This window comes from Zootoca vivipara, chromosome 2 (assembly GCF_965207765.1).
Source record: "Zootoca vivipara chromosome 2, rZooViv2.hap1.1, whole genome shotgun sequence".
In the NCBI taxonomy this organism is placed as follows: Eukaryota; Metazoa; Chordata; class Lepidosauria; order Squamata; family Lacertidae; genus Zootoca; species Zootoca vivipara.
Window position 1 is genome coordinate 63,298,895 of NC_142584.1, and position 13,277 is coordinate 63,312,171.

The following is a 13,277-nucleotide window of genomic DNA, read 5'->3' on the forward strand; positions in this document are numbered from 1 at the left end:
ATGAGGATGAAAGTAGGCGTCACGCTGGGTATCGGATAGGTTGATTAGCTGATGAGCTGAAAGAGGGCAAGAACTCCCAGCCTCAGGTGAACTGCAGAGATCACCCTAGAGAGAGAGAGAGAAAGCACATGGTAGCTACACCAGCTTCTGATATGCGAGTGCTGGAGGCTTGGCCATGGATGAATTCAACCCTCAAGCCAAAAAAAAAAAAAGTTGTCCAGCCCTATAAACAGATAAGTGCAACAATGTTGTGGATAATACCCTAGGACAGGCATCCCCAAACTGCAGCCCTCCAGATGTTTTGGCCTACAACTCCCATGATCCCTAGCTAACAGGACCAGTGGTCGGGGAAGATGGGAACTGTAGTCCAAAACATCGGGGGGGGGGCAAAGTTTGGGGATGCCTGCCCTGGGAGAACCAGCCTTAAAGATGTCTAAATAGCTGATCATTTCATCTATGATAATGACGATGATCTAACGAATGTAAACAGCTGCCTATCTGTACACATTCCTTGGGGTCTTAACAAAGAAAAATGCTAAAATAATGCTAGAAATAATGCAAATAATAAATAATAAAACATTATGATTCAATTCAACAAAAATCAATAGAAAACAATAAAAAGAAAACAATAAAAATCATTTAATCCAAGACAGCGTAAAGCAGCCTGGATGATGATGATGATGATGATGATTTTCATCTAATTTTCTAAAACTGCTGAGAGAGCTGAAGAGCCTAATTCAGGGACCACTGAAATCAATAAAAACAGCATTCGTCTTATAGGCAGAGTGGAGCTACCAGACTGAAAAATTATGTATATATAGTATAATCATTTCAAGCAACTGCAATTAGAGTGGATCAGTCATGGTGAAACAAGTGAAGTGGTGACAGGAGCGCAAGCTGCAGTTTTTAAAAAGGCACATGATCTTTCACGGAGTTCTCGTAAACACCAGATGAGATAGTAAACCTGAGGCTAGTTCAACAGCTGCAGCTCTATCAAGAGAAAGCAGACACTGCTAGCTTCCGTGGCACATGCTTTAGTTACAGCCATTATTGCAGAGTACTCTATGTGAGGCTGCTCTTGAAGACAGTCTGGGAGCCGCAATGGATGCAGAATATGTCAGCCAGAACACTTGTGGGAACTAGACATTCAGGTCATATTACACCAGTTATTTATGGGTCACACAGGCTGCCCAATTCATGGTGGTAGTCTTGGTCTTCAGAGCCCTACATGCTTTTGTACCAAGTTATCGGAAGGATTATGTGAAGCCAGCTTATGTGAAGTTCAAGAACTGTGTCTGTGAACATGGCCCACTAATAGGAGTTGTTAGACTGGCAGGTATGGTGCCACACATACTAAATAAATACTAAATACAACCACACATACGTCCCCTTTGGGAAGAAGTATGTGCTGCTTCATTACTGCTGGTTGAAGAGAACTCTGAATATGTTTTCATTTCAGTCCGTGTTGGGTTAGTGTGCTGCATTGGAACCTTTTTAGCTGACACTCATTTCAGATCAGTGGTTGGAATTGTAAACTGTAAGTCATGTTTGTATTTGTATGTGTCTTTAAACCTTTTAGCAAGCCAGCTTGTGAAAGCGGTGTGTCCGGAAAAGTTACCTCCATGCAAATACATCAGTGCAATCAAGGGGATGGCCAGGTTCAACTCGCTTGTCTTTTCTGAATCAGACTGTGTTGCAAATACAGTTAGGATGAGGCATGGCTGCGACCTCACCTGTAGCAACTCATGTGGTGAAGCAGCGCTGTCCTCCTAAGACCAACATCAGTGCAGCTTACCTGGGCAGGGCTGGAACAGTGCAGTGGCAAGGGTGGTGCCATGTGAGTGTACTGGTGCGAGTTCCATCCTGACCATCTCAGTGCAAGTAAGCAACAGCGAGACCCCCATTTGGTGCACTGTTCAGTACATGCACGGCTGCTAGACCTCACATGTGCTGGGGTGCCATGGCACAGATCGTTCTCACTATTTAGGTTGATGATTCTGTATTGGTATAACCTGTGCCCTAATGTAGCAGAGAAATGGATGTGGCACCAAATTCTGTGTGTTGTGTGTGTTTATATGCATATATTTCAGGAAAGAAAAAAGAAGGTGTGCTTCTCATTGCAACTTGACGTGTGTGAGAGAGAGAGCATGAGCACCCTGATTCTTTCAACAGAATGTACAAGAAATGTGTTTAAAGAACTGTGTGTCAGAAAATAAAAGTGCTCCTACTGTATGTGCTTTAGGAAAGCATTAGATGCTAATTGTGCAGTGTCTCTGAGAGAAAGATAAATCCTGGATGTTAGCTCCTTTTTTTAGCCTTTAATGGAATGAGTTATGGAAACCTAAGTGGGCAGTATTCTAAGTGCTGTAAAAAATTCTCTGCTAGCAGACTAATACAACAGTGGCTCTTCCATCAGACAGATTTAGTTTTCTGAAAACCACAAGAACCAAAGGTCTTTGAATCCGTAAACTAAATGTCTGAAAAAGGGGCAGCAGTTAAGTGTTTTTAAAATGTACTCTGGCTCCTCTGTGGGTGAGGAGAGCTCCTTTGCTTCTCTAATGTTATTTCTTAAAGAGTATAATCTCATTTTATGCAAAATGGTAATAAACACTGGAGCCCACCCCTTCATATTACAGGGAGTAGTGGAGTCTAAAAGTCTGCCGAGCTTTCCAGAAAGGCTCAGACAAGGAGAACTGGTTGAACAGGTTAAGTAGTTGTAGTGGTTATTGGATCATGTGGTTTGTTTGTTTTTAAAGAAACCTCATTGTAGAAATAAGTGGTACCAACTGTCATTAGAGCCAAAAACACACGTTTTCTCATTGAAAAGGAAAGTTTATGAGAGATTCGAGCTGACATCTACTAATGGATATCTCTCCATATTGTAAGCCATTTTTAAATGGGCCATGTTGGAACTAGATATTAAGCTGGAGCTAATTCAAGTTGAGGCTGAATATGTTCCTAGTTTTTTCTTTGATTGAGAGATGCTGAATTAATAACTGGGATATGAACCACCAAACTCTAAAATGCCTTTGAAGGGTCATGGGAGCACACATGCGACCTCAAACTAAATTTGGTTGCAAGGTGTTTTTAAGTTGGCCACACCCAGGAATGTCTTTGCTTTATACTAGAACTACACCTATAAATAATGCTCTGCACCCCCAAAGCCTTGATCCACTGCAGATGCTGACTGTGTCTTATGAGGTCTCATGGCATCACACTAACAAAAGTTCCCATGCAAACCATGCCAAGAATGTTGCTGCTTTACACTCAATATGCATCTGTCTACAAGAAGGGAACTAGGTTATACAACCCGAACGAAGCAGGGCAGACTGTGCAATATGAAGTGCACCTGATGCAAAGCATTCTTGGACACAGGTGTGTGAGTTAGGGTTGGCCAGAGTTTATTTGGAAGAGCAAATTCCAGTTCCTTATCTGTATGGAGAAAATGTCATTCCTGGGAGGTGGGTTGTATCAAAACAGTTTTGAGTCATATGCGCACCTCTTTATTAGGGCACAGTCTGCTGGTTCCACTAGTATATGATGTGTAATATCCTAAGGCTTATTTTGAGGTCCACTGACATTGAGAGCCCAGTTATTTATTCAGACTGCATCTGTACCTTTGTATCAAAGGCTAACCACCAACTGCAAATGCTTCAACCTTGTGAACTGCATGCCATTATTTTCTGCTCAATTTGTAGCTCAAAATAAATTAAGCCAGTGTCATGTCATCAGTTCAGGTAGTGTCAACAAAAGATTAAATATGGGCTTTAGATTCTGAATTTGCTTCTTTCACCTGTTTCAAAAAGCAAAGGTTAGCTCGGGCTCTTTGCAAACATGGTGCCACAACAAGGTTGACAAAGGCAGATCTTGATGTATTTGCACACAGCAATGTGCACAGCCCCACCTCATTAGGTGAGGGTATTCCTGCTAAATGGTCTCCCTTGTGGGCCTTTATAGTGCTAATCGCTTGCTGAAGGGATCCTGGGTTCAATGTTATTCCTCTATTCTGGAACAAAGAGCAGGAGGGGGCCATAGCTCAGTGGTAGAACACATGTATTGCATAAAGAGGATGCAAAGTAGCAGAACTGGATCTCTGCTTGAAAACTTGGAGTTGCCAGTCAGAATAGATAGTATTGGGTTGAAAAAACCAATAATTATGTCTTAAGACTAAGACAGCTTTGTATATTCATATATGACAGCACTGACCATCAGTTTGGTGATTCATGGGTAGCGCAGAAGCACCAGCCACTGGATGCAGCACTCATTCTGCACCCATAAATCTGATCCAGAAAATATGTTGTGTGCTGCTAGATCAGGACATTTCTCTCTCTGCCATGTCATAAAGCCCAGCTTAATCAAAAATGGATTGCTCTGCAGTAACCACATGTCAGAAACATATGAGATGAAGTTGGTTTGATGAACCCAAATATCTTTGAATAATCAAGAGTTTAATTTTTTATAATGGTCCTTTGCCTTAATTCTCCAATTTGAATTATTTTGGGCAGGAGCCAGGCTGTTTGTATGAACTTTCATATACATGTTTAAGCCATAGCTGTCAAGTTTTCCCTTTTCTCGCGAGGAAGCCTATTCAGCATAAGGGAATTTCCCTTTTAAAAAAGGGAGAACTTGACAGCTATGGTTTAAGCCATAATTCTGTGTTTTGAGTTTGAATAGCAGCTCTACCCTAAGAAGGTGGAAAGGGAAGGCAAATACAAAATACAACACAATATATGACTTGGAAGTTTGAGTGATCAGAATGAGAGTTGGTATGAATGTTCAAATGCATGTTCGACTCTGGAATCCATTTTCAAGGAAGTGAACAAAGTCTATGAAACACCATCCTTACATATTTTATTTAAACTTAGTGGAACCCTGTGTCAAAGCTTTTCTTCACAGTCATATTGTGCAATGATTTACCTGATATTTCTAAGAAGCCAGTAATATGGTGGTGCCTTACGTCCTGTTGAGAGTTGGCAGTTCAGGGGCTGCTACAGAGAATGCCCTTTCTGAGACTGTCAGCTCCCCCCCCCCCAAAAAAAACTTCTGAAAGCAGTGGAACTACAAATAGCCCATCCTCTTTCATTCCTAAGCCCCAAGAGGGCATGTAGGCAAGGAGGTGGTCTTTCAGATATTTGGGGACTAATTCGTTTAGGGTTCTAGGCCAGGGATCCCCAAACTTCAGCCCTCCAGATGTTTTGGACTACAATTCCCATCTTCTCCGACCACTGGTACTGTTAGCTAGGGATCATGAGAGTTGTAGGCCAAAACATCTGGAGGGCCACAGTTTGGGGATGCCTGTTCTAGGCACTACCAAACCCTGTGTGAAGCAGATCACTGTTTACTTTGCCCTGGGCCAGACCTTTAAAAATGAATGATTAACCACAGGGACCATGTGACATTTTGTCCTATGAAAAAATTATATGACTCTATGTAATCCTTTAAGCAAGCATTTTGTTTAGAGGAGCCATGGAAGTATTTGACCAAATATAGGTACATGGATTTGGGCACTCATGTCCTGCAGGTTTCGTGAGAGCACAGTACGTTTTCTAGTGAGAAGCGATGTGCCCGTCTCATTCATTTTCTCTTGTGCTCTTATTATAGGGCAACCCTCTGTACTTCCAATCTGCTCGGAATGTTACAGTGAACATTCTCAATGAGGAGAGTAAAGTTCTTACACGTCTTGTAACAGGTAAGGTGCCTGAGGAAGGGAAGGAGAAGACAAAAAGGGCACTGTGATGGGGTATTTTGTGATCATTAGCCCATGGGATAATAATCACTAACTTATCTAGTACAGTACAAGCCATGACCCAGCCTGCCTGTCTAGAAATAAAATATAAGAATGTTAGAAGTGAGCTGAAGAAGAAGCTGGCTGTATATTTCTAATAAGGCAGCCAAAAATTATTTTCATTTTAAAGCAGAGTCTGACACAAAAGGTCACTTGTACAAGTACAAGTTCAGGAAGAGAATAGTCATTTTGATCTTTGATTTGTAACAGGCACAAAAATGTCCCTGGACAATTTAAACTTACCCAGGACGACTGACACTTAACTGATTAATATTCACAGCAGGGATACACTCTTGTCTTTTAAAGGTTTCCGAAACCCCTCTTTAAAAGTAAATCGCTTATGCTGAGAAGTACCATTTATGTTCATGAAATGGTATCCTTCATGTTTAACAGGGAAACTGATGCTTCTTTTTTTAAAAAAAAATCCTCAGCAGACATGTTGCTTTTGAGTGCATGTGTGCCTTTGCAGCAAGAGGGCTTGCTCAAAAAGAAAGGAGCCTGGCAAGGGAGAGAAGCGGTTCCATGAGACGGCATTGGCAATCCATAAACATTTTGTTGTGTGTGAAATTAGATTGCCTGCTTTGCTTATATAACACCTGGCCTCAAGTGAGAGTGCTAAATAATTAAATAAACAGTTTCAGCCAGCAATTATTTTTAGTTGCATGTGTGAAAATTGCCTTGAGGAGAGGAAATAAATTCACCCCAGAATTCAATCCCAGATTATCACGTTCAAGAAGAAAAAGCGGGAGGGGTGGGGAGCTTGTTGGGCTGGTTGATCATTTTTTACCACGTACAGGCAGAAAATGCAAGCACTCGAGTGACTCTGTTGCAGGATAATAGAATTTAGTTGCTGTGCAACCACAAAGATAGTGCAGTTTGTGTGTTATGTGGAATAATTGTGCAGTTTGCCAGGCTTGAAATTACTGGACTGGGAAAATGGTCCCCGGAGATGCAACTCTTGCCTTTGAATCTAAATATTCTAAGACTTTGTTGCCCTGTCATACTGAAACAAGAATGACAGGTGTGACATGATTATTTAGGAAATGCAAATTGCATTTCTTGTTATAAAAGTAAATAAGTCTGAGATATATAGAGAGCGAAGATAATGCAAGTATTTTAGCCACTTACATTTACTGAAAACTTATGCAGTTATAAATAACCACACATTTCTTTCTCTCTCTTTCTTCATGTCATACATTTCCATAACAGTGTGTTACTAGCAGAGGATGGGAAACTAGAACTGGTTACATTTTTTTTTTTAGTAAAACAGTGAATCTTGTACTTCTTGTTCCACTCTCAGGATCATAGTGGTAAAATGTCCAGATCAGGGGGTTGGAGGTGAAGATGCAATGCAGTAGAGGTTTTTTTTCCGGGGGGGGGGGGGGTCAAGAAATGTTTGAAAAATCTGAAAGGCCCAGTAGTTTTGCGATGCATAAGAGAACAAATTTCCATGCGCTCTGGCTTCCGTCACGGTGTTCTGTTGCGGCAGAAGCGGTTTAGTCATGTTGGCCACATGACCTGTAAAGCTATCTGGGGATAAATGCCGGCTCCCTCAGCCTGAAAGTGAGATGAGTGCCGCACCCCATAGTTGCCTTTGCCTGAACTTAACCATCCAGGGTCCTTTCCCTTTACCTTACCATTTTTAACAGCACTCAATTTCTCTGATTGATTTCTCTCAGGAAACTGGACAAATGAAAACTGCTCAGTATAGAAAGAACCCAGTTTCTTTTGAAGACCAGTGTGTGGCAGACTGACAGCATCTCTAGTCTAGAACAATGTGTAATTTGGCTGCTAGCATATCTGAAAGGATACCCAATTAAAACATTTGCCACTATGTAGAAAGGGACAATTCAACATTTGGGATGTGTGCCATTGGCTTGCATATGAGCAGCTCCTTATATGGGACCAGCAGCTAGAAATCGGAGATGATGAGAATGGTTATTTGAACCCTGCGGGTGCTCTGCATATCATCTACTGTATGGGCAATCTTTTTAATATGCAAATTAAAAGGCTACATTTAACCAAAACCAAAAAGGCCTTTGGTTGTCATCTCTTGCTGCCTGTGATAAATGATGCTGGTCAGAAACAGGCCATAATCCTATGACATTTGCTTCAAGAAATAAATGCTGATAATAATACTCTACCACATATCTTGTGAATTGCTTAATTGTTTCCTGCCCTTAACCTTTGCTTTAGATTATGAGAGCTTTGCACCCAGATTGTGCTCTTTAGCACTTTCCAAGTGACCCAGTGCATCTTTGCTGCTATTGCAGATAATTACAGAAATTGTTATCTCAGTGAGATGTGCATCTGTGTGGATTGTTTTGAAGTGGTTGTTTTCAAAGATGATGCTTCTGGCCAAGCCATGGAAGAGACATCTGTTTGTGCTGCTTAGCTACACATTAGCACGAACATTGCCATGAGGGTTGCTAACATTTGTTAAAATTTGAAGTGGAGAAGCCACTGACTGAATATCCCAAAGAAAATTGGGGAAACTAAGGGGTACATATCAAGAAAGAAAGGCTTGTATCATTGCTTCCACTGATCCTTTCACACCCATTCATTTTCACAGGGTCATTTCAAGCATCATGCCTTTCATATGGAGAGTTTTAGAACAGATTTTGCATCACAGCGACTACACAGTGTTCTAACCATTGAAACACCACTAGCTGGTTTTATACTTCATGTCTATTAATAGCAATTTTACGGCTGGTCTTGAAGGTTTTAACAAAATACTGTCAAATCTTTGTGGGTGTATGTGTGTATATATGCATACTATTTTAGCAACATTGCCAGAACATCACATGATCTAGAACTTTCCAGGCAGTAAACTTGTTCACGTGTAACATTAAGCTGCAGAGATTGCAGCCTCTGGATTTCTTCCCTGGGCCTCCTGTTGCTGAGAGCTTGCTTTGACCTAGCATGTCATCTGAACCCAAGTTCATGGTTTGTCTCCTCCAGACAAACCACAAGCCCTGAACTCAAGAACAAACATTGGGTTTGGGCTCATTGTCTAATAATTGATTTATTATTAGGGAGGAAATAATGTTTCTCTCCCTTATATCTGAAGAAGTGTGCATGCACACGAAAGCTCATACCAATGACAAACTTAGTTGGTCTCTAAGTTGCTGCTGGAAGGAATTCCCTTATGTTGGTTTGTGGGTTGTGGGTTTTTTGTAGTTTGGCTTTAGCATCTATCTGTTTTGCTTGAACAAGCTGTATTGATTTACTAAATTACTCTTTGAACTGGGCAGGCGTCTTTGGCAGAGAGTACCCTGTTCATCCTATCTTTTTCTGCTTATGAGAGTCTGCTATACACCAGTGTGTGTGTGTGTGTGTGTGTGTGTGTGTGTGTGTGTGTGTGTGTGTAATATCAATAGCAATGAAATGTTCATGTATGTATGGTGTAAGAATGGTCAACTTCAGATAATGTTAGAAAATGTTAGGAGGAGGTGGAGGTGTATTGTATGAGTATATTAACTCATAAAAATGATTCATGGAAGGATAAATTAGAACTGTTTAGAGATTGGGTTCCTGTTTAAATGTATGTATGGAAAGCTAATACATTTTCTGATGCAGAGTTCCTAACAGGCCACAAAATCCTTTCCTTCTTTCTTCATTATATGCAGGCCACGGCAGCAGCACTTCTGTGATCAAACCTCATAATTCTCTGCCCAGAATATTATGTAGAAAACATTCTCTCTCCTGTCCCACCTCCAACTTACATACTTATTAGTTGTCCCCACCCCCAGCTCGGATGGTCGTTCAGAGGAAATTTCTCTTTGGACTGCACAGCCTAAAAGCCAGACCCACATTCTCTCTGTGTCCATCACATGCATAATCATTAATCAATTTACTAAATCTGGTACCATTTTATATCAGTATCTTGTCCTTGAGACTAGGAACTGAAGTAAAAATACATCATAAATAAAGGTGGTATCCCTACTTGTCCCTACATGGCAATAGCAGGATTGCCACCTTGGTCCTCTTCCCTGTTTTTAATGGGTTCTGCTCCTGTCAGTTTAGCAGCAGCCTGATAATACAAAAATTAACCTGTTGAATGCTGAATTCCTATGCTCTCAGGGGTAAAACCTGTGGATTGCAGCAGAATTTGCCTCTTAATTGCACAATAATAATAAAAAATTATGATGATGATAATGATGGTGATGATGATGAAGAAGAAGAAGCTAAGACTGGACATTCTTTCCATGCCATGAAAAGCTTGATCTGCTTAATTTCTGCATGTCAGACTGCAGTGGTGGGAGTAATGAAGTAGAAAAAATGGGAGAAAGTTAACTCTACTTAACTCTACCCCTGGCTCCACCTGCTGTTTGCCATCCTACCAGAAATTCCAACCAGATATTATTAATAGGAATCATACTCCGTACCATAGCTACAAATTTCTTCCCACATCATGCCATCCTTGTGCAGCTAACCCTTTGAATGGAAAACTCTTTCCCATCCTTCCTATCCAATACATTAGAAAAAAGCAAGCAAAAAAGTCATAAATTCTAATATATATGTAAATATGCTGTGCTTTGTTTATGTAATACAATTCAATGGCAGAATTTGTTCTGATGGTGGAAAATTTTGAACCGTTAGTCTAGAATATCTTTCTTTATCAGAATGGCCACTTCATTATGAGTTATGTGACAGAGTTTCTATAAATCAAAATTCATTAAGTAGCAAGAAAATAATGCTTTTTTTCAATGAGTAGGTCTTACATTTGCTTAAATGTTTTATATATTTTAAAATAAATGCTGAAGAGAGAAGAAACATTTATTAGTCTCTCTAGCAACATGATAAATGCACAACCATTAGCATAACCACCTTCATGCATTTCTATTTAATTGTCAGATTCATAATCCAGGATATGTTAATGTATTATTTTCAGCATAATAGCAGATCAAAGAGATCACTAAGTTTTCTTTCTTCTCTTTAGGGCCCAAAGCAGTGGAAGCATACAGCCAAAAATTTCAAGTGCTAACCACCTCGGGGAAATTGTTGTTTTCTGCAGATGACAATGAAGTGGTGGTTGGAGCAGAGAGACTTAAAGTTTTAGGTAAACAATATTCAACAAATATTTCATCACTATATATTTGTTCTTTGGAAAATATTTTCAGTGTTTGATCTCATTCATGGTACTTGTGGAAAACCTGCTGTTAGCTTCAGGGAGAACTGATCAAGTGCTTTTCATTGTTCATGGGGTTTTTCAGTGTTATTAGCTTATGCCCTTCAAAACCGGATCAAATTCCCAGAGGACTGGAGAGACAACAACAAATTTCAGCATTGTTATTTGTTGCATTATTAGATATGGCAGCAGAGGACTTTGGAATATGAAGACCTAAAAAAATAAATTCTGCTGCTTATCCTCATGGGAGTAAGGAATACATATGGATTAAATGGTTAAATACACTTTTAAACTGTTTGCACCAAAGGGGGGGGGGGCACTAGCATTCCCTGTTTTCACTGCATTACTTTCCCTCAAGAATTGTGCAGCTGCCCTAAAAATTAGCTTGCCTTCCAACATTACCTTTATTGTGGCAACAGGGGGTTCTGCGGTGTTGCTGCTTCCTGTGCCTATGTGCAACAACAGAAGTCTTGAGGTCGCAGTGTAAGAGCTGACCGTTGATCATTCTCCTATCAGAAATTCTCCAGTTCCCAGAAAGGGTAGTGTAGCCATGGTCTCTGCCCATATGACTTGGGAAGCCTGGATAGCTCAGTTGATTAGATTGTGGTGCTGATAATGCCAGGGTTGCAGGTTCGATCCCTCTCTGTGTGGGACAGCTGCATTGCAGGAGATTTCACTAGATGGTCCTCAGGGTCCCTTCCAACGCTATGTTTTTTATGACTTTGGACTTGTCATGTTACCAGAGAGCTCTCATATTGAAATAAGCCCTTTTGGTGATGAGTCAAAATGGAAAATCATGGAAAGATGATATTTCCTGCATTAAGTCCATCTGCCAATGTTCTTTGCTGGCATTTGTGAAATGAGATTAGTTTGTGCATTTTTTAAAATCAATATGTAAAGGCATAGCTGAGGTTTTTAAACCATTTCAATGTATATTTCCCACTAAACTCCATTCATGGAGGAGAGAGCTGGCAATGGCTACTAGCCATGATGGCTGTGTTCTGCCTCCAGAGTTGGAGGGAGCAATGCTTCTGAATACCAGTTGCTAGAAACCACAGGAAGGGAAAGTGCTCTTGTGCTCGAATCTTGCTTGCTGGTTTCCCACAGGCAACTGTGTTTGGCCACTGTGGGAACAGGATGGGCCAGCAGGCTCTTCTTGTGTTTCTTTGTAAACTTGAAGCTACAGTCTTCTCCCTTGCTTTTAAATTGATGGCATTTGATATATGCTGAGTTTTAAGCCTGTTAAAAGTGGGTAAATGACTCTAATAAAATGCAGCCTTGGGGAGAGTGTGTGGAAGAGCAGTAAACTAGCAAGCTTCATGTCTTCTAAAGCTTTTCCCTCGCTGCTTTTAATCCTGAACTGCTGGTTCAAATATGTTGGTGTGATCTGTTCTTGTTTAAAGTGTCAATAACATTCCCATCAGTTGGTTCTCACTCGTAGCATAAAATTAGTTGTAAAGGAGTGGGTGGTTATTTTCAGGACCTTTTCCTTGGGGTTTAGTGGTGGTGGTGGTGTATATTTCAAGTTCCTTTAGACAAATGTGTATTTTGCAGCTTCAGGATTACAGTAATCCACAAGTTGCAGGTTCCTTGCAGTCCATGCAGATCACATATATTTTTCTGTTGTTTAGTTAAATTGTTCTGGTGGAGAGAGACAGCAATGTTTTCAAAGCACAACAGTGTTATTTTATGCCTCCCTTTAGTCTCTGAAACATAAAAAGAAGGGGGCATTTCCACAGCTCTACTGCCATTTTATTTATGCTTGCAGCAGAACGTCTCTCCATATTTTATCTATCCTAAACAGAGATATCAAAGGAGGGGGAGAAAGACAAAGTTATCAGAGTTATACTTTATGTAGAGAGTTTTTAATAACCTTGAGAGGATTGTATCTCTTAACATGAGGATGTGCCATAATTCATGGATTTTGTCTTGGTTGGAGCACAATTCCATTCCTTCCCCATATGGGGGTGGGAGTGGGATACATTTGCAACATTCTCTTCCCCTGCAAGAAGAAGAGAGATGGACTCCCCTGCAGGGGTAACGTGGGGCTATTTAAGCCAGCTCCACCCCTCTTCTCACCCAGACACCCACTCTCCCCCCTCCCTTTTGCACTGTGAGCTCTGTTAGTTGACTTCATTGAGGGAACTGAGTAGGAATTGGAGGGGGTGGGCGGGTTGACATTAATTGGCCCATGTCACAGCCTTTTTACCTACTTCACACTGTTTGGTGGTGTCCACATGACTGGAGTGGTGCTTTGTTAGAATTTGGCTAATTGGCATTTGTTCCAGGGTGGGTGAGTGGATTTTGGGGGATATCTGACTAATATTTGCACCAGAGTGTTTGGGGTTGTCAGACACATCA

At 40.8% G+C, this 13,277-nt stretch overlaps 1 protein-coding gene across 2 annotated transcripts in view; it reads left to right on the forward strand.

Annotated features, from left to right (window-relative positions):
• The window catches only part of SGCD (sarcoglycan delta), a 268,299-nt gene that overhangs the window by 194,266 nt on the left and 60,756 nt on the right, over positions 1-13,277 (forward strand). For both annotated transcript variants that reach the window (XM_035105746.3, XM_035105741.3), the window contains exons 4-5: positions 5,602-5,689; positions 10,728-10,847. In XM_035105746.3, coding sequence (XP_034961637.1) covers positions 5,602-5,689; positions 10,728-10,847 — 208 coding nt within the window. The remainder of the gene's footprint in view (positions 1-5,601; positions 5,690-10,727; positions 10,848-13,277) is intronic.